This window comes from Glycine max, chromosome 17 (genome assembly GCF_000004515.6).
Source record: "Glycine max cultivar Williams 82 chromosome 17, Glycine_max_v4.0, whole genome shotgun sequence".
Classification (NCBI taxonomy): Eukaryota; Viridiplantae; Streptophyta; class Magnoliopsida; order Fabales; family Fabaceae; genus Glycine; species Glycine max.
The window spans coordinates 1,948,644-1,971,037 of record NC_038253.2 but is presented as its reverse complement, the minus strand read 5'-3'; the positions used below and the strand labels follow the sequence as shown (position 1 = coordinate 1,971,037).

Below are 22,394 nucleotides of genomic sequence, written 5' to 3'. Positions count from 1 at the left end.
AATTAATTTATGGGAACTAAAAATCATCATAAAATATTAATTTATCACGTTAAGGATTAAAACAAATAATTTCAAAATTCTGGAAAATAACAGTTTTAAATTTTAGGGGCTAAAAAAATATACATATCCTAAATTCAAATACTAAAATAGGAGTTAAATCTTGTTTAAAATTAGTTTTGATATCTAAGACCAATTTATATACTTATTTTAAAAGTTGTTAAAACTAGTTTAACAAAACAATTGATTGATTTTTTAAATTAAATCATAATACTGATTTGTTTTGAATTAGTCGACAACTCCTGAGGTAATTAATGTACTACGGTGCACTTTTTAGTTGTTATAAATTATTTTTTTAATTGCTTGAATTTGTATTTAAAAATCGTCATAAAATAATAAAAAATGACACAAATGTCAATTTATCATGTCAAAGACTAAAAAAATCTTTTTAAATTTCAGAGACTAAAAAAAAGACACACACCAATTTTATGGACTAAAACAATAATAAGACAAAAAAATATAAAGACCTACCATAAAGTCAATTAATAGTAATATTATGCATAATAACATATAATATAACCAATGCACTTCCTTAAGATTGAAATATAAGAAAAAAAAACTAAACTGTGCGTGATGAACTAAAATATAACTAAATTTTAACTAATATTTCATATTTAATGATATTATTTCTAAAATATTTATCATTAATTAGATTTTTATTTTTAACAACCTTCTCTCTTTTTGTTCTATGTATTTTGGATCTTTCGATTAGTATTAGACCAACCCGATTAAGTATTTTATAATTATATTTGTTCGATCGACACTATCCTCACCACTCATAGACAACTTGATTTTAGATTTATGAAGATTAAACATATCTCAAAAATATTCTAATTATATTATATCCTATCTTATAATCAAGCAAATAATATATACACACAAGACCTATGAACAAAGATATGTTATGCACACTTATGCTTTGGTGAGGCTATTATAAATCTCATATCGAAACACAATTAAATGCAAAGGGAACTTTAAAAAATAAATTGATTTTTTTTAATTATCAAAATTAAATGATATTAATTGATGTGATTTTATTCTTTCATTCTATTTCACTATAGAGGGAGTATCTTGAATCTAAAGATTGTAATTGTAAGATTAGAAGATGAATCACCTTAATCTTATACTTGCATTAATTGTATATATCCAAAATATTATCTTCAAGTTATCTTAAATTATTTGATTCTCAAGTTCTTAAAAATTTGAAGATCAAATTAAACTTTTTAAAATATTAGGAATTAAATTGATTCATTTTTAAGAATTTAATGATCAAAATAAATCTTTAAAAAATCTAAGAATTGAATTAAATCATTTAAAATAATTTAAGAACTAAATTGATAATTCAACCAATAATTTGTTATGAAATTAATACATTTTTTTTTTTGAGAGAACAAATTTAAAACAGGTTATCTAGTAGTAGTATTTTGAGAAGCAATGGTTGTTGGCGAAAATACGAACGCAAGTAAGAAATGGGGGCGAGTGAGGCTTAGGTTGGACTTGGAGTTATCCGAATGAATGAATGAGTGTCTTCGTTTTTCCCTCGCTTAGTTGAGGTGTCTACCTCTCTCTTCCTTTCATCATGTCTCTTCTCAAGTCTCTCACTTCAAATCCCTCTGCTTTCAATTTCAAACCAACGCAATCCTCCATGGCGCAAACCTCTCCTTACAGGGTACACTGTCTACTGACTCAACGCTTGCTTTTCCTTCAGTTTGCTATGAAATCGAATTTCTCCTTTTAATCACGCATTGGATGTGTAGGGCGGCCTTCTTATCCTTTTAGCTCGAGATACACGATGTGCTCGATGAATTGTCTAAGTGAAAATTGAAATGGTTCTTTGCTTTTACCAAAGTCATGTGTTTGCAATTTTCTCTCATTCTTTTAAAATCACCGTAAAAGTTTGGAATATGGTTGCTTGCTTGCGTTGCTGTGCTCCCAAGAATGTTGTTGAATAACTTATTTTTTTAGTTTTTTCAAATTATTGTGTTGGAATAAATATTTAAGTGTGAATTAGGCAATGGATTCTTTGTTCCTTGACTGTTGAGAGTGTTCGTAGTTAAAGACAAGTACCAAGTAAACTTCTGTTTGATTGTAAAAACTAAAGACCTACTAATTCTTTATATCTGATGGTTTGATGGATTACTCTCTCTCTTCTATAATAATCTGTAGTGTACTACAATGGTATTCTCCTCCTACATACTTTCTGTTGACATGCTTTTTAACTTTCTCAGGTGCTGTTACGAACAGCTTGTTCTTCCTCCAGGAGAACTAACTCTATTGACTTGTTTTATTCCTGGGGGATCTCATCAGTTAAGGTGGTACCTTTCTCGAACATATCAAACTACTGTACTTATTCAAGGGACAATATTTGTGCTTCAAAGCGAAGATCAAGAGGGCCAGTGATGGCAGGAAAGAAAGCTTCTGAAGGTAGAGTCTATTTGCTATCTTGCATTGCATTTTATTCCTTGTTCTCTAATCTATTGCTGTTTGTCCTGTTAATTAATTTAGGAATCAAGCAAGAAGATGGCAAATACAAGCACACTGTTGATCTTCCCAAGACAGCATTTGGTATGAGAGCTAATTCTTCAGTAAGGGAGCCTGAAATTCAGAAAATTTGGGAGGAGAATCAAGTATTCAAAAAAGTTGTTGAGAAAAATAGCGGAGTAAGTTTTGGACTTTCCTCTCAGCTTTTATTCCTCCCAGTTATATGAACGTATTAACCTTCTTTAAATTACTTGATCAGGAAAATTTTATTCTTCACGATGGTCCTCCATATGCCAATGGTGATCTTCACATAGGGCATGCCTTAAATAAAATTTTGAAGGATATTATAAATCGTTATAAGGTATGTTTTATTGGTGCCATAATATAACATTTGAACCATATTTTGTTTTAATTATATCAGACACATGCAGCAATATATTTTGTTTGCTAAACTGCTGATACAATTTTCAAGTAGGCACTAGGCACTGATATTTTGAGAATATTTTGCTTTTGTTTGTGTGCAGGTCCTTCAAAATTACAAAGTTAACTTCATACCTGGATGGGATTGTCATGGCCTACCAATTGAACTAAAAGGCAAGTATTAATGTTAGTATAACTAGATAGTGGCTAGTTCTGATTCTATATTGAATTCAAGAAATGTCTTGTGTTGATCCTTCATTTTTATGTTTGGCGCATGTCAACGTTGAAGTCACGAAGTATGTAGATAGTTCTGTAATGTGTTTTTTATCAATAAATGCATTTGGAGTTGTTGCAAATGCCAATAAAATGTACATGTTATTGAAGCGAACCCTTTTTGTTGTAGAAAGTACATTTTTGCACCAATTGATTTTGCATTACATATATATTTTAAATAGCTCAAACTTTTATTAGCAATTCAAATTTTAGTTTGAGAATTTTTTTATCCTTGTGTTTGTTTGGAAATAAGGGCAATTGATCTGGCTTATAGTCATGAAGGCAGCGGCAAGCTCTTTTCATATTGTAAATGTATTGGTGAAGTCTTATGAGTTATGCATGTGCCATATGGTGTGAAGGAGGGAAGTAGGGAACAATATTGTTGGTATGTTACTCAAGTGTCTGGGTTTATTCAATACGTCAACAGATTTGCCATCTATTATATGACATTTAGAGTGCTAGAGTTCAATGTATTTGTTTGAGTTTCGTGATCTTGATTTTAATTTCCCTATAAGCTATTATGGTTGTTGGAAAAGCCACTTTAATTGTGGCCACCCTTAGTTCACCTTACTTGTAATCTCTTTGGGGATGCCTTAATTGCAGCTTCAAGGGTGGTGTTCTGTCCCACATTGACTAGAGAAATGATTTAAATAGAGCTTATAAAGCTTGGGTGGTTCTTACCTTACAAGTCGGTTTTAGTTAGGCCTTGAGCCCAAATTCTAAGATGGTATCAAATTCAACACCTCCAAGTTTTACATCTTAAAAAGTATTCATTTTATTCACCTTCTCTAACTAGCTATGTCTTATATTTTATATTTTAAATTTAATTTTCTGAAAGTTATAAAATGAATATTTTTTAAATAATATTAGCGTCCATACATCCAGATGGAGCTTTTGACTCGAGTGTCTGAGTTATATGGGCGCATCGGCTCAAGTGTCTAGGCCAATAAATTTTTATTTATTTATTAATTGGACACCTAATGAGGAGTATCTAACACATGTTGGGTAAGTGTTAGAGTTAGAAATGTGTCTGACTCCATGACACTTTAAACAAGAGAGGTATTTGTGCTTAATCCATCTTGCACACCTCTCTCTCTCTCCCTTTCTTGCTCCTCCCTCCCTCCCGCCCTCACCCTCTCTCTTCCACACCTCTCTTATCCCTTTCCACTAGCACATACATATATTTTTTAGTGATAAGATAGAAGTTTAAACTCCTATTAAAAAAATTATCATTATTGTTTTTTGGATGAAACATTATTTTCAAAGTCACAAATTATGTTGAAATCAAAATACTGATTACTTAATATTTTTTTCAGTTATTGATTATCTTGAAAAAAATGGTATAAGTCATCCTTTATTTTTTTTGCAAAATTTTCTAATTTTCAAACTATTTTTTGAAATTTAAATCCCTTAAAATTTGGCTAATGTTTATTTTTGGTAGAATGTTATATTTAGATCTCAATTTTAAATAAATAAAATGAAATTTTATATATGATGGAAATTGAATTAGTTTATCCAAATAAAGAGTTTAAAAACTAGAAATTTGAATTTTTTTTATCCAAACAAAATAATTTAAAAAGAAACGAAACAATTAAATTTCCATTCATTTTAAATTCCTTGGAATTTTGATAATTCCCATCCAAAAATTATCTTATTTCCTTTATTACTTTGATTTACATAAGCCATCCTTTTTAAATCTATGTTGTATTTTATCATTTTTGTTTATTATACTCCTCATGGTTTTTTTTGAATTATTTCAGTTTTGCAGTCACTGGATCAAAATGCTAGAAATGAGCTCACACCATTAAAGTTGAGGGCAAAGGCTGCTAAATTTGCCAAAGAAACTGTTAAAAAGCAGATGTCATCTTTTAAGGTCCCTTCTTTGTTTTGCAGTTCTCTCTTTGATTTTCTTGTCTTTATATTGTAGTGGTTTTTATTTTATTATATAATAAAATCACATTGATTTTTCATTAATTAGTAGGGAAATTTTGTACCTTATGCATGTTACTAAATGTTGGCAGCGCTATGGAGTATGGGCAGACTGGAATGATCCTTATCTTACTCTAAACCCAGAATATGAAGCAGCCCAGGTAGCTGGTACAGCCTTTCTCATTTACCTTTACACGTGTTAAAATCGAACATTGATTTCAGCACTTCAATGCCCTATTTGTTATGTAATATAGTTGTGAAAGTTTATGTCTTTACATTCAGTTAGGAATGTTGTGCTATCAACTCTTAACAGAATCCTTATCAATGATCAAGCAAACCAACCAAATAATTTCTATAGCTAACCAGAATGCTGTTTTTGCTTTAGTTTTGTAGCTTTTTCTGGTCTTGACATCAAACTGTACTGGTTATGGTTATACAGTTCTCATAACTTGTACTTGTAACTTCCTAGATTGAAGTATTTGGCCAGATGGCCTTGAAAGGCTACATCTACAGAGGCAGAAAACCTGTTCACTGGAGTCCTTCATCACGGACAGCACTTGCTGAGGCTGAGTTGGAGGTATAATAATATACTATGTTATTCCTCTTGCCTTGAACTATAAATCGTAATTACTAATGTTGCTAATATGGTGTATAGTGTGTGTGGAACTTGCATATTTTTTACATATACAAAAATTTTCTGCATTTCTCTGTGTATGTCCATGCTATCCTGTTTTTCTCTAAATCCTGATATGGTGTGGCTTAGATAATTTACATTGCTACTTGTTTGATTTCTATGCAGTATCCTGAAAAGCATGTTTCAAGAAGCATATATGCCATTTTTAGAGTTGTGAGTGCTCCTTTAACACCAAGTTCCCTATTACAAGAATTTCCAAATTTGTATTTGGCTGTATGGACTACGACTCCCTGGACTATTCCTGCCAATGCAGGTATGCTTCATATTTTGTTGCATTTTCCATGTTAGCTTGTTATTTCTGGATATCTTTTTTCATTGCCTATGGTTGTCTTAGTGGTTTTAATTTCCCTGCCATAAACTTATTCCGCTCACACAGTCTCAGTGGTAAACAGATATTTCTTGATTTCTGTATCCATGGTTTTTTAATCATGTTTAATCAGAATCATTTTATATGATAGTTCAGCATACTGCTTAACATGCTATAGTCAACACAGATTGTCCTTTTGCCAATATTTTGTATATGATTAGTTCTTGTTAACTATTTGGTGCATGAAATTATAATGTATTATTCTTTACAATTGAGACTTTACTGAAGCAGACTTTAGACATGTTAGAATATCTTGAAAATTTCTCTTAATTTCGTTATGTATCAATATTTTCGAGCCTCACGTATTCTTGGAGAAGTGGTTTCATATTTCACTATATATCATTATTTGTTTTCATATTTAATTAGGATTAAGAGTCTAGTATTAGTGAAAACAGGGGTTAGTGCATTGCCTTTGTAAAACATCATTATACACTGTATATTGAATTATTGATATTATATTCTATTACTCAGATTCCTTTCCTTAAATCCCTATAATTTCAACAAGGCAAGGCAGTAGCTCCTTTTCTGGCAGAACTTGTATACTATGTATGCTAAACGAGAAAAAAGAGAACAAAGTTGTTTGAATACATCTTCTCTCTGAAAACATCATTTCTGCATATGTGGATGATAACGTAGCTAAAATTATTTTTCAATTGTAGGACATAATGGTTAAGTAGTAAGAGCATGTTTGGAAATCTGTTTGGAATGCTGCAAAATGACGTTTACACATTCCAATGCAGCAAACAGAAGGAAATTTTTTGTCATTGGCATTGAACAGGTGTTTATGTGTATCCAAACGGTTTTCCAAACATGCTATAAGTACTCAAAGATTTAACTCTTTTTTGTTCTTAAATGTTTTAAATTTAATTGTCATATGTCACTCTTTCTCTTTTTTATCTGCTTTCTGCTCCTCTATGCTCAGCTGTTGCGGTGAATCCTAAGCTTGAATATGCTGTTGTTGAAATAAAGTCATTACCAGAGCCTGACCCTTCATCTGGTGGAAATAAAAAGAAAGGGCTTGGACTTGTTTTGAAGGATGAGAAGTTGCCGTTTCTCATTGTTGCTTCAGAGCTTGTGCCAAGTTTAGAGGCAAAATGGGGTGTGAAGCTTGTTGTCAAGACAAGACAATTGGGTTCAGAGTTGGAAAACTACAGGTTGTTGGAAGTATGAAAATGAATAATTACTTTCTTTTACTTCCTTTTTTATTTCTGTTACTTGTTTCCATAATTTTGCATGTTAATTGATAGGGACTTGGGTATTAAGGGGTGCCCAAGTCCCACATAGAGTAGTATTTAAGTGCTTGGTTCTCCCCCCTTAACAACTAGCTTTTAAGGGTGGGTTCACCAAGTGCTTGGGTGCTTACATTAATAATCCTTTTACCTTTTACTCCCTCCATTCCAAATTGATTGATGTTTAGGCATTAAAAAAATTCAATATTTACTATTTTTTCAGTTTTCAAATTTCAATGAGATATTAAAACATCTATTCCTATTTTGCCCTCTAATAAATATTGTAGAGAGTAAGGATATTTTAGTAAAATTTCCCCTAATAAATACTATTGTCTTGTAATACTTGTTTTTCTTAATCTACATGAAAAACCTTAAACAACAGTCATTTTGGATTGGGTGGAGTACAATAATAGGGGAAGAAAACTTTACGCTGAGGGTATATGTTGTTGTCTCAGGTATATCCATCCAGTAGATGATAGGGAATGTCCTGTTGTAATTGGTGGAGATTATATTACCACAGAGACAGGAACTGGACTGGTCCATACAGCTCCTGGACATGGTCAGGAGGACTATGTGACTGGTCAGAAGTATGGGCTACCCATACTTTCTCCAGTAGATGATGATGGAAGATTCACTGAAGAAGCTGGGCAGTTTAGTGGGCTTGATGTTCTTGGTGAAGGTAACACTGCTGTTGTAAAATATTTGGATGAACATCTCTCACTCATCATGGAAGAATCATATGGTAAGTTCTTTCTAATTTTCTATAACCAATCATGAGAATTCTAACTATTGATATATCATCATCATTTCCCATCTTTCCTGGTACAGAACACAAGTATCCATATGATTGGCGAACAAAAAAACCAACAATATTTAGAGCAACAGAGCAATGGTTTGCTTCTGTGGAGGGATTTCGTCACACTGCTATGGATGCTATTGGCCATGTAAAATGGGTTCCACCTCAGGTATACTATTTTTCAACTTTCCGTTGCTATATAATACCGTTAATTTGTAAAATGTTTTTTTTTTTCTTATAGATGTGCCTCTTATCATATTTTGGTGCTGTCTTTTGCTGATTTACATGAACTGCTTAGGCAGCAAACAGAATCTCATCAATGACTTCTATTCGCTCCGATTGGTGCATATCACGACAAAGGACATGGGGTGTTCCCATTCCAGTATTTTATCATCTTCAGTCTAGAGAACCTCTTATGAATGAAGAGACTATTGATCATATCAAATGTAAGAGCCCTAATTATGGCAAATTCCTGTTTTCTTAATTCTCAACAGTATAAACTATCAGACTTTTTCTTTTTTATTTTTGGTACAAGTACCATCTCAAATGTTAATGAACAAAACAATGATTTATTCTACATATTTGAATGTAGTGGCAAATATTTAAAATTGTTTAATGGCTTATGCTTATCTAAATTGTTCTGTGAAGGTAATAGATACTGAAATTTATCTTTTATTTTAATTTGAGAGTTTTTCAGCTATCATAGCCCAAAAGGGTAGTGATGCATGGTGGTACATGACAGTAGAGGATCTTCTCCCAACTAAATATCGTGATAAGGCAGCAGAATATGAAAAGGGAACTGACACTATGGATGTATGGTTTGATTCAGGTACAATATTCTGGTGTCAAATAGTTTTTCCACAAATGCATGGTTTCATGAGCTCCTTAAGTACTTCCTTTTCCACTTTTGTGTTCAGGGACTGCTCTACATAGTACTACCCGCTAAATACATTTGTCAGTGATTGCTACTGTACATGTTTAATATAATTGAGATTTTATTTAGATCCATGCCCATAACTGGATTATCCAGTTTTTTGGTCATTGGTGATATTCCTTCTTTTCTTATTGCTCTTTAGACCTTAGTAACATTAACCTGGGTCCTTACTCCCTTACTCCCGACCCTCAGCTACCTGAGATAATGCTGATGATTTGTTTTGGCTGTTTACTTCTAACTTCAGGTTCCTCCTGGGCTGCAGTCTTGGGAAAAAGAGATTCCCTTAGTTATCCTGCAGACTTGTATCTCGAAGGAACAGATCAACATCGAGGGTGGTTTCAGAGTTCATTGTTAACAAGTGTAGCTACAAAAGGTAATAGGCAACTTGACTTTTTCATTACATTGATTATCTTTAACTAATTTATCCCTTTCTTTGGTAAGGCAACAAAGAAGTTACATGCACAACACCATTAGCTTATGTATTTGTTTGTTCATATTATATAATTCAACTGGTAATACCTGTAGATATATGCATGCTTACTTGTGTTCAAGGTTTTGTGGTTGTGAACATCTTCATATGTTTATAAATTAATGGGAACTGAAGGCATTTATTATTAGGAATATATGTGTTATGATACAACTTTTTTTTTTATAAGTAATTCTACATTAGTTCTGTATTAGAAACTGCATGATGACAGTTATTCATACAAAATAACTGATGACATTTATGTATTAGGATTATATCTAATAGTAGGGTGTGTAATTAGGATAGTCTGTTGTTATTCACGGTATGTAGTGGCAGAGAATACTCTCTGTAAAAGACTTTTATCTCTGGGGTAACAGGTGTATTGTAGTATTATGTATGACTTTCTTTATTCTGTGTTGTATTTTGAGAGTTTATCAATTAGTATTCTATCATAGATGCTATAAAATTGTCATTCTTGTCTGATACAGGGAAGGCTCCATATTTGAGTGTTTTAACACATGGATTTGTATTGGATGAGAAAGGCTTAAAAATGAGCAAGTCTTTGGGTAATGTTGTGGATCCACGTTTAGTGATTGAAGGAAGTAAAAATCAAAGGGTTAGTAATGTTGATGTATCATCAACTAAATTGGTCTTGGATTTGTATCAAATTATCATTTCCCTTTTATCAAAGCCATGGCTCAAGGGGTTTTTCCTGCCTTATTCACAGGAATCACCTGCATATGGAGCTGATGTCCTCCGACTCTGGGTTTCTAGTGTAGATTATACAAGTGATGTGATGATTGGCCCACAGATTCTTCGGCAAATGTCTGAGGTTTACAGAAAGTTGCGAGGAACTTTGAGATACCTCTTGGCAAATCTTCATGATTGGAAAGTAAGTTTGAATGGATGACTACTCTTTTTCTTTGTCCAAAGTTACTGCCTATTGTCACCTGGTTATGTTATAATATTGTCACATTTATCTTTGCTTGTCTCTGCTTATATATTTTTCCCACTATGTCATATCTCTGTTCATGTTTCATTGACAGACAGAATACACTGTTCCATACCATGAACTTCCGAGGATCGATCAACATGCACTTTTTCAGCTTGAAAATGTTGTAAAAGCCATTCAAGGAAATTATGAAAATTACCAGTTTTTTAAAATATTTCAGGTATTTTTTTGTATCTTGATGAAACATTTTCTGCATTTGTAATGTGTGTTAATGCAACGCTTAAATTTCATGATGACTTCGTGGTGGTGATATTTGGGATGAAAGGGGGAAAACCAGAGCATAGGGTTCATTTAGGAAACCAGTGCTCATAATAGCTTTATACGCTTGGCAAGTTTGTGACATGGGAAGTCTTTATATCTAACTTTTGTTTGCTTAAGCATGTCATTCATTTTGGCAGAAATTTTCTAATTTAATTGTTTAATTTTCAAAATTCACATTTTTGCCTTTCATTCTCAGATTTTGCAGAGGTTTGTTATTGTTGACCTGTCAAATTTCTATTTTGATGTTGCCAAGGATCGACTTTATGTTGGGTAAGTTTCTCTGCTTAATGTTTTCTTTCCTTTTATGGCATCAAGGAATAGAAACCTGTTTTGCATTTTCTTAATTGTTTCTGTTTAATTCCATAACATATCTATAATCTTAAAATATGCAGTGGATCAACAAGTTATACGAGGAAAAGTTGCCAAACAGTTCTTGCAGCTCATCTCCTTTCCATTGTGAGAATAATAGCACCAATATTGCCCCATTTAGCTGAGGATGTGTGGCAGAATCTTCCTTTTCAGTATATAACTCAAGATGGTTCTATTGCTGAATATGTATTTGAATCTAGATGGCCCATCTCGAATGAAAGAAGGCTTGCCCTCCCTGTTGAAGAAATTAATTTCTGGGAGAATATTCTTGAGGTACTCTCTATGTCAGATTTCAAGATAAGCTGATGTAAATCTGAATCAATGTTTCAAAGTTGTTAATGACAGAAAAGTAAGAAGGATAGTCCTGCTGGCCATGAAAAAGATAAATAAGAGCATGGCTACATAGTCACCTCAAAATGATCAAAATACAAAGTGTAGCAATAGCTATCAACATCATATAAGGATGTAAACATGATGGACAGAAAATTAAAGAATATACTTATACTGCCATAAAAATGTGAAATTTCAGAGGGTCGTATGATTTGGTTATTCCTGTAAAAAATGTGACCACCGTGATTTTCCTTTTTACTTTTTTATCGGTTAAATTCAGTGTCGTTTTCTTTCTCCCTGCAAAGTTATACAATTATGAAATTAATCACATCAGATATTTGTTTTAAGCTAGTGCTTATTACTTAATGAAAACTTCTTTTGCCAGCTGAGAACAGAAGTAAATAGAGTCTTGGAAGTTGCTCGAACAGGCAAACTAATTGGGGCCAGTTTAGATGCAAGGGTTCATATCTATACATCTGATGCCCGCCTGGCATCCCAATTATGTGAACTAAGTGCAGCCAAAAATGATGCTGATACATTGCGGCGTCTACTCATAACATCTCAGGTATGTCTATAGTCATTTCACTCTCAGTAAATGACTTGAAGATCATGGAAATTGAAAAATGCAATCTTTAAGGGGATGCTGGGAGTATTAAAATCTTGCCCATGGCCTATCAGATTAGGATTCGTGTTTTGATATAGCAATTCTTACATATTGAGCCTTGAGGCACAAATAATGGCACGACAGAATATATATAATGATCTTGTGATCTGATTGATAATGTGCAGGCTGAGATTCTTCCCTCATTGGACGACGAACAAATTGTAAATATACCATATAGTGGTGAATGCCTAATTCAAGGGAAGAACAAAATCTGGATTGGCATATCTCGTGCTGTGGGTTCCAAGTGTGAAAGATGCTGGAATTATTCAGAGCAGGTTGGTTCATTTTTGGACCACCCTACCCTCTGCAGCCGCTGCCACGATGTTGTTGCTGTTCAGATGCCCCCTCAAGTAGCAGCAGTCAGTTAAATTTTAGAAGCAAAGTTTGAATTCCAAAATATCATTTTTTGTTCACTACTGTCTGGCATTATGTATTAAAAAATAAAAATAACTTGTATGCCACTGAGTTATTTATTCCAAAATGTCATTTTTTGTTCAATAATCATCTGGTATGTCATTTTAGAACATTTTTATAGGAAAATTTTAGAACAAATTGAATAAATAATATTCTATGGCACTGAGCAATTGATTGTACACGTAATTTCATTTGAACTTCAACTTATTTATTTATTTTTTGGGTGTGTTTAGGTCAACATAGTGGGAATAACCAAAAAAACTAAACCACTTTAGGGAAAAAGGGACACGTCATTCTATCGAATAAAAAGGGTGACTGCCGTTGGGAGAAATATTCAAACCAATTCCTGCATTTTTATGGGGGTGAGGCACTGAGGCTAACTTGTCAGGAACAGATTTACCTTAAAATGCTGTACGAATTAATCTGCTAATCTCTGTTCGTATCGTCAATGATTTTATTAAGACCATCCGATCTCCATTTTCTCATCCACGTGTCCGCACATAATTTATTTGAATATTTTATTATCTCTCTCTCTCTGTTAAAGTACACAGGAACTGCCCTAGTTGCATACAGATTGTCGTTGCGTCTAATATTATTGTGAAGATTAAAGGAGAGCCAATTCATCAAGGTCAAAAGAAAAGATATGCTAATTAGTACAAATTTCACTAAGGATGCATTTGGATGAGGAATTTATTTAGGAAACTAAATGCTTGAAATTTAATTTTTTTTAATTTAAAACTCCTTCATGTTTCAAATTTTGCTTGGATAAGTTAATTCAAATTTTTAAAATTTCAAATTCTATTTAGACGAGACAATTCAATTTTCACCATAATGTAAATTTTTATTTTCAATGAAAATTTATTGAAATAAAAATTAGCTAATTTTTAAATATTTGATTATTTGAAAATGATTTTAATATTAGACAATAATAATTAATAATTAAAAATACAGATAATGTAATGTCAGTATTGATCGAGAGACAAGAGAGGAGATGGAGAAGAGTGAGCATAAAGAATTTTAAATTCTTACTTTTTTGGTAGATTTTAAAATTCTACGATTTTAAGTAATCAAAATACTTTCACAAATAACTAGAATTTTTTAAATTTCCCATCCCATCAATAAATTCTTCTATAACATTTGAAATTCCCTAACAAAGTAAATTCCTCTCTAAAAATTCCCCATCCAAACTGATAAATTTATTCCAAATACATGTAATAATTTCGGACAAACATTTCAATTTTTATTGCCCAATTTCTGTCGAACACCATGGCTTACCTATACAAGACTTGATTGATCCACTTCAAAAAGTTATGCAGGTAGACTTCAAAAATATGTTTTCATCTTTTTGCACAAATGCTTTTTAAGTGAAATTTGAGAGCCAAAGACATTAAAATATAAAACTAAAAAAACAAAAGTACCTTTAATGAATTTCCAATAAAAACCTGATTTCCAATTCATAAATTAACAAATAATCATACATTGAAAAACATGGCTTTAATTAGCCCAATGATCTATTTTCAATCACTAGAGTACAAGCAGAGAGTATGTTTACGACGGGTCCTCATTCTCTGCAAAGTTGATCATCTTACAAGGGCAAATTTTAGCTCATGTTGGTTAAAATACGAAATCGAGTGAATGGGTCACAATCACCCGCAATAGAAAACAATGTTGATAATTTACAGGCAAGGGGGAATGTCCAAATACAGACAAACGGCCCCCAACTTGCTGCAGCATGGTAAATTCATGTTACAAACAGAAATTTGGGTTAGGAGTTAAACATTCCGCATCAGTGAATCAATCTGAGCACATGAATTAGGCAAAGGCTGTTGCACTATTTCTGGTTCATCCAAATCCTGAGATTGAATATGTATATCCTGTCAAAGAAAGTCATTGTTTGACAACACAAACAGCAAAAATATATTAAAAACAATAAAACCCAAGATTGGATTGCTGTTAAATCATTGAGGCAATTGATCCAATAGACTAGCTGTCCTAGGGAGCCAACATGGGAATAGCCAAGATTCTGTTTCATTTTCTTATGTGGGCAATTTCCAATTTTGCATGTTCTGGCTAGTTAACCATTAAATCATTTTTGAAAATGAAATAACAATTATTTCTGACTTTGATTAATTCTCTCTAAATTGAAGACAAATATTCAAATCTGGAGAAAAGTTGTTGGGCTTCTTGGTTAGTAAATACTAAATAGTTACACATACGTGAAGGATTAGTCTCCTAGTAATGTCTATAAGAATACTTTAGTCAAAAGACCAAAAATATACTTATTAAGATTTCCTACTTTGTCATCCTTTCTGTATTCTACACTAAATTTAATCTGAAAAACTCTGAATACAAAAAAAAAAAAAAAAGCTTTTTCAAGCTTCAAATTTTTCTGAATTTCAACTCACAAAGTGAGCATGGAAACAGACAGATGAGACCATAACTTCAATACCTGTGTTTGTATAAGTGGTTGAGGTTGCTGATCTTGAGCTAATGCATAAGCTTGCGGTTGAGACATTCTATAGTAAGGTTCTTTCAGATCAAGTTTACAGGATGATGTTTGAAGAATTCCTCCTTGTTCAGCACCAGGACCCCACATTTTAGCTAATGCAAATAGAGATTTTGCTCATTAACATGATTGTGCAAGTGTAGCAATAATAAGAAAAAGAAAAGAGAGATTACCAACCTGACAGTGTTAAGTATATTGTATAGCTTTGTGCATTGTGGGCAATCAAGTGAAGCCTGCCAGTAATTTCTTGTCCTGCCATGACATAAATTGGCTGAGAGAGAACACAGCGCAACTGGTACCAATGGGTTGTCGGTGACCCAGGAGCAGTGGTAAGCCACCTTTGCACAGTACTGCAGATTTGTAATAATTACAGAAAAATCAACAGATCAGAACAGTGACCGAACCTTCTAAATAAAAAGCAGGCTAGACCTTATTAATAAAGAGGAATGTGTACCTTCCATTGAATAGCACATCAAACCAACATGCCAACCCATGCACTCTGGTGCCCACAGAGGCTATGAATCTCAGAGGAATATCAATTTCATACAGTTCTTCCTCCTACAGAGTAGAAAGTGATCTGGTCAGTGGTCAAAAAATCATAGTCAACTTTACTTCAAGCATTGAAAGAATAGAATAAAAACAAAAGGAATGCACACATTACACAACTAAGTCTTTGGCCAAAAGTATACTATTTGTATAAAACAATGATTCATAACCAGAAAAATGCATGCCTCTTTATTTAGTTTCAAAGAATTTCTTCTTCCAGGGAACAACTCAAGAAACAATTACAAGCTATCAGATGACTGGGACTTCTATTAAAAGGGTTTCAAAAAGGAAGAGTGTTCGCATTAAAAGAAATTGATTAAATGGAAAATTGGATGCAATCAAAATAAATCAGCTTGTTTGATCAGAGTGCAATTTACCAGAACCAACAGGACCCTAACAAAATGAAACAATCTCAGAAAATAAAATTGACTTTAAACAAAGGAAAGGTGATTCATGGATTCTTACCTTTATTTTGGTGAAGTCTATCACATGGAACATTGAAGGAGCTATTAACAATCTTGGATCAAAAGCATCCACCACAGGCTTTATGGAGGAAACAGAAAGACCCCATTAGTGACATAATTATTTTTATTAACAGGCCAAATTAATGGCAATAAACCAACAGAGTATACAAGTACTACACAACATTAAAAATATATCCCTAATGGCTGAAGGCAATAGTGGCTAACAAATCTTTTCATATCTAGACCTATTTCTGTTTGCCAATTCAAACCACAACCGTGCATTTCTAAGTCTGCATCATTCTCATCTGAATAAATCATAACAGTCATAATTTCTTATAAAATCCATAAGCTTGCAAGTAATCAGACATTAAAAAGGTAAAAATGGAAGCAAAATTTTAATTTGTTACACATAATAGCATGAGAAAAGAAAGTATCACATTTAAACTTTTCCCTGTTCAAGGAGGGATCCTCCCCTAAAACAATCATTTCACACTGTAATCCAGCCTACTGTATAGTAACCTTCAATAAATTTCAGAAAACATATGATACCTGAGAAAAGTATCCTTGAAATGCAGTCCCATGTAGGGGTGTTAAATCAACACCATAATAGTTTTGCTGCTGCCAAAACAGGGCCTGAACAACAACAAATAATGAGTTAAAAAGAAGAAAAGGAGTATATAGATTACAGAGACAGAGAAAGGAACAGGCAGAAAACAGCAAATTTCCACTTAACAATAATCACTATGATGCTTTACACCATGATGCAAATTTGCTGTTTTTTTTTTTCTAATCCCCCTTTAGTGTAAGGAATCATAGATGAATATCAGTGAAATCTGTTTAACTGGACAACTGAAGCAAAGCTCAGTTAAGAGAAACTCCAGACTGGCTTCTTTGTAATCCTATGAATACTTTTACAGCCTCTTTCATCATTATATCGTGATGCCAATTCCAGATGGTAAAACAATCCTTTAAAACATTGTTGTTAAATAGTGGCACCATGGCTGCCTTGGCAGAATGGCATGGTGGATTTTTTGCCAACCGCCATTAGCAATATGTGAAGGGAGGCTATGGCAGCGCCATAGGCCGCAATGGTGTGTTTATGTGGCCAAATGTTATCCTTCTGCCATACTCCACCATCCATCAATGATAACACTGCTTTTAAAACTGTATAAATATAAGATATTGAAAAAAAATGTGGGGGTGTCTGAACAAGCATGTGCAAACAATTATGCAACGTAATTTCAAGAAACAGATAATAAACACACACGCACACTTATCTGAAGTATGAGCTATAAAACAAAATGTCTGTGAGGGAGAATGCAGACATAGAGAGACACTCATCTAGAAAAATAAACACAAGCATGCATTAATTACACACCTTATTAGCAATTTCAATAAACAAATATTCATCAGTGAAAGGTGCCATGTGAATCCTACACCAGTAATAAATTCAAGGTTAGGAGAAGACAATAAAATAATTAGATGATTAGAAGCATTTAGAAGAAAAACTGAATGCTTTAAAGGGCATGTTCATTTTTTTAAGGAAAAATGTTCTTAATTCAAAAAAAAGTTTAGAGAATTTTATGATAATTAAGTTTAAAATAATTTTGACTATTAAAGAAGTTAGTTCAGGATTTTTTTAAAACAAAAAAAGTTTTACTGCTTTTTTCATTTCTCATAAGTTGCAAAGAATGGCTTATGAAAATAAAGTCAAATCATAGAAACGTTTTTTTAAAGTTTATCCAAATGCACCCAAAATCCTATATCATTTGAAATTGAACAATGTATCATATATCTATCATTCTGAGCAAGCAAGCAGCTAGACCTTGAAAATTCATATTTGACTCAATTATTCAAACAAAACGTTGGTGTAAAACTTGAATGACACGTTTTTTAAACATAATGTACTTGATACTATTGTGAACTGTCATTAAAATAGCAATGGATGTTACCATTTATAAAAGTTGTTAATACGTCAATAGATGTTAGGGTTACAAATAAATTTAAATAGAAATGTCACTTTGAATAAGCAGAGAGAATTATTTGCCAATAACTTACCTCAGTAGAATCATTTTGTCATAATCACATTTAATATTGTCACATGCTAGAGGCTCAAAGAAAGACAGAAAAGGGTGATAATTTACCTTCCCACACCTGGAAACATTTTCCCAGTAGGAACGAGAAACCTATCTCTGGCAATGACATAAGACTCCAGCATTCTTTCATTGACTAACAAGGTGCCTGCATAACAAAGAAATTTGTCCAACCAATAAAAGAGTGGAACTTCAGCATGCCATGCTACAACTTAACTATCCACTAGAGATAGCAAAAACAAAACATATTTGACAATATAGATACATATATAAATTATACATTGAAAATCGGCATTATTTACAAGTTTGCTGGAAGGAAGTAGAAAATGAGCTTACCCATGGGCTCAGAGATCAGAATATCTGCTTTCTCTGGCAATTCAACATCCTCAACTTTGCCTTTGATCACCTATATATAATTATTAAACAAAACAACTCTATGAATAATAAGATACCCAATAAATAACAATTATAGCAAAAAACTAGGAGACAGATCTCACTGTAATTCGTTGAGCCAGTGTTGGGTTTCCAGCTATAAGTTTCCGCGCATATTCTGCCATTTCAGATGCTTCCACAGCATAAACATGCTTTGCACCAGCCTAAAAGTGAACGCCAAAAACTTAGAAAAGGCTCTAATTGTAGGGGGAAAGGAAACACCAAGAACTTTCATTAAGTAAGAAATCAAACAATGACACGTATCATCATATGCTACAAATAGACTTAATGCCCAATTAATGTGCTTAGCTTACTTGAGCAGCAAATAATGACAAAATACCACTACCAGCACCCACATCAACTACAACACGACCAATGAAATCAGCACGGTTCTCAAGAACAGCAGCATGATAGGTCCCTGAAACAATATTAGCTAATTTGTCAGATCAAGGTAACACATATAGGAAGAATTCTCAAACAAAATGAGGACCACTAGAACACAAAGTATAACCTGTCCGCACATAGTCCTGCAGCATATTTTGCTGATGCAGAAGTTGTCCATAATAATGAAAATACATTTTTGCAGATGATGACTCTATCTTTTCATCAAATTTGCTTTTGGAAGTTGTAATAGTTCCATTTCGTACATTTCCTTCTGGATTAAAAAAATAAATATAAAATTAAACAATATCATGCTTTACTGAAAAAGAAAAAGAAACAAGAGTGCTGAATGGAGTGAAAAGGACCTTAAAAGAACAAGTAAAATAAAAGGACCTCCATGATCATAATCCATGTTTAAAATTAAAAAAAATATAATCAACAGAAATGTTTGGCAGGAGGATGAGTTGTCCAAATAACAATTTAGGTGCCAGCAACATTAAGGAAAACTGGAAAACTAACACTCAACACTACATAGAAAATAGTAAAGGTAACATCATCCAATATAGCATGAGAATTACTGCAATATGAAATTTCTTTACCCTTAACTAATAAAATAAAATAAAAATATCTCAGTTCCTCTTTTAAACATCAATATTTGGCATCAAACAAGGTTTCACTAGCCTAATAAAATTTGTTGAGTTTGCTAAAGATCAACTTCCAAATTAATCAGTGCATGAAAGAAGAGAATTTGTTTAACCAGCAGACAAGTTACAAATATGATGAAGGAAAAAGGTTTTTGAATAAGATTAATACATTAACACTTTGTTTGGTATGTATGAAATAGTAAAGAAATGGCGAAGAGGAAGAGAAATAGGTGTGAGGCAGCAAATTTCACTCGTTTGGTTAAGCGAGAATACAGAGGAGAGATTTTTTTTTAAAAACAGTGGGGCCCACATGAGTATATTTCCACTCTCATATGCGAAGAAATAGCATGGAAGTGTGTTAGCTTATTGAGATTTGTTGAAAATTTGCCTTAATTGTGGTCGCCCCTAGCCCACCTTAGTTGTGGCCTCTTTGGGGTTGCCTTAATTGCAACCTCAAAGGTGGTGGTTAGTCTCACATTGACTACAGATATGCCTTCAGTATAGCTTATAAAGCTTGGGTAGTACTCACCTTATAAGCCGGTTTTGTGTGGTTGAATTAGGCCTTAAGCCCAAATTCTAAGATGATATCAAAGCCTTCCTACCTTTTGAGCAAGTGCAATGGAGATAGTGAATGCTAGTGTTAGCCTAGCCATCCACATTGCAAAAGCTATGGGTGTTCTTCCCATTGAAATTTCACTGGCCACCTCCCTGGCTTGCTCACTGAGGTGGTCTACTAGCTGCCTGACTTCTATGGAAGAACATGTCAATTCCCTACCCCTAACATGCCTTAGCTGCAGCATCTTTGGGGGTTGCCTTAATTGCAACCTACAAGGTGGTGGTTAGTCCCACATCAACTAGAGATATGGCTTAAGTAGAGCTTATAAAGCTTGGGCAGTATAAGATACAAATCTTGCTTATGATAAAACAAAAGGACAAAATAATCTCTTATTATTAACTTCCTTAATTGATTTCTTGCAATTTCTACCAAATAGATTATACTTCCGTCTAATCAATTATAAGGAGAGGAGCCATACAATCGATTACACTGATAGTATAATTGATTATATGGCAAGCCATATAGGGGCTACGGTCGGAAAAATAAATGTTTACATATTTGAAGGGTAAAATGGTATTTTTTAGTAATGATTTAATTTCTTTATTTTCCTTTCTTTCAAACCAAACAACCTCATAATTTTATTTCCACATTATTTCTCTTGAAACAAACAACCAATATTTCCACTTGATTTCTTATCTCTCTTCTTTTTTCACCTACCTATTTTCACTCTCACCATTTCTTCCCTCTCTACCAAACAGTGTAAAAGAAAAGGCTTACACCTGTTCATTCCATGTTTTGGAGGTCTAATAACTAACTAAATAGTCAGTTGGTGCATAAATATCACTCTGACCACCAAACATGACCTGAAGCAAATAATTAATAATAATAAAACATGAAAGCACCAAAAAAAAGCCTTTGCTGATGCACAATTGGAATAATGTCATATGACAGAGACCATTCCACAACAAGTTTTACACAAATTTTCAAAGCAGCACCTTGAGCATTGACTTCCTTCTTCCACTGTTGGACTACACAATGAAAGGCTGCACTCTCCTCATCATTTCTAAACTGGATTGTGACTCCCCTGGAATACAATGTCTGGTTCAAAAATAGAACTGTTAAAAATGCATAAGCATTTGGGAACAAACCAATGAATTACTTAACAGCAATATCACGCCTATATCACAAAATGTACCTCGCAAACCCAGTATACACTGTACACTTATGAACACAAACAACAAGTACACAAGTATTGTAATTAATTTTCCAGCCTATATAGTTTATCACAAAGATTCTGCTTCGTACCTTTTTACCAACATCAGATCCTTCCACCACGCAAACCGATTGAACAGGACTCACCTTGAATAGCTGTTAAGTTAAACCACAAATAAACAATAATAACTAAGAGATCCTAATGAAGATTTTCGTCTAATCTAATTCAGTGAATGCTTAGCCATTAAGTGAATAAAGAAAGCAAAACGCAGCATTAGAATTGGTCGAAAAATAACAACGAAACGACAAGAAAAAACAAAATTTCAAAATTAAGCCTGCCGCCGAATAATAAGATAAAACGCACAGCATAGTATCATAGCTAAAAAGATTCATTTTTTATTATTGCAAATAGCTAAGGAGAGAAGCATGGGGTGAAATGGACCTGAACAGTTCGAGGATCGACATTGAATGGAATCTGGTGAGATTGATGATGAATTTGGAGACCGTCAGAGTCGAAGCGAGCAATTCCCGGCGAAGCCGAAGAAGGAGCCGAAGAGAGGTCGGAAACTGATGCCAAAGCGAACTCTCGCTGCTTCCATTTCTGCCCTAACGATTCCTCCATTACTTTACTACTTTCTCCACCGAGCCACAACCCACTACTCTCTCTTTACTTAACTTCTTTCAAACAATACGTTCATGAATGATAACACTACGCGTGAAACTATGTGTGAGTGTAATTATTAGAGAAGAAATCGAAATGAAACTAGGGTTTGGGGTTCGAAAAATTGAGAGCCGCCAAAGGAGGTGAGGGTTTCTTCAATGTTGTATGGAAGAGTTACTATGTCAGATATAGGGGGTTTTATT

General features: G+C 33.3%; 2 protein-coding genes across 3 annotated transcripts; one reads left to right on the top strand and one right to left on the bottom strand.

Moving 5' to 3' along the window:
• Window positions 1-1,460: 1,460 nt before the first annotated feature.
• Window positions 1,461-12,780, top strand: LOC100783252 (isoleucine--tRNA ligase, chloroplastic/mitochondrial). The gene is made up of 22 exons (XM_006600294.4): window positions 1,461-1,726; window positions 2,286-2,481; window positions 2,563-2,717; window positions 2,798-2,899; window positions 3,063-3,132; window positions 4,992-5,104; window positions 5,253-5,321; window positions 5,630-5,737; window positions 5,960-6,107; window positions 7,144-7,375; window positions 7,906-8,192; window positions 8,279-8,415; window positions 8,545-8,692; window positions 8,944-9,075; window positions 9,425-9,553; window positions 10,135-10,262; window positions 10,374-10,538; window positions 10,693-10,818; window positions 11,116-11,189; window positions 11,312-11,561; window positions 12,004-12,183; window positions 12,408-12,780. Exons 1-22 carry the CDS (start codon window positions 1,637-1,639, stop codon window positions 12,648-12,650), a joined length of 3,282 nt encoding a protein of 1,093 aa, XP_006600357.1. The 5' UTR covers window positions 1,461-1,636; the 3' UTR covers window positions 12,651-12,780.
• Window positions 12,781-14,124: 1,344 nt separating this feature from the next.
• LOC100780736 (probable histone-arginine methyltransferase 1.3) lies at window positions 14,125-22,394 on the bottom strand. 2 transcript variants are annotated; one of them, XM_003550228.4, is made up of 15 exons: window positions 21,973-22,394; window positions 21,624-21,686; window positions 21,314-21,416; window positions 19,249-19,392; window positions 19,052-19,155; window positions 18,803-18,901; window positions 18,642-18,711; window positions 18,357-18,453; window positions 17,591-17,645; window positions 16,762-16,845; window positions 16,214-16,291; window positions 15,657-15,760; window positions 15,380-15,552; window positions 15,146-15,297; window positions 14,125-14,570 (listed from the first exon to the last, which is right to left on the bottom strand). In XM_003550228.4, the coding sequence occupies exons 1-15, from the start codon at window positions 22,150-22,152 to the stop codon at window positions 14,469-14,471; spliced, it is 1,608 nt and encodes a 535-aa protein (XP_003550276.1). In that variant the 5' UTR covers window positions 22,153-22,394; the 3' UTR covers window positions 14,125-14,468. The 2 variants fall into 2 exon arrangements, with proteins under 2 accessions (XP_003550276.1, XP_006600356.1); XM_006600293.3 differs by having other exon boundaries at window positions 14,125-14,549.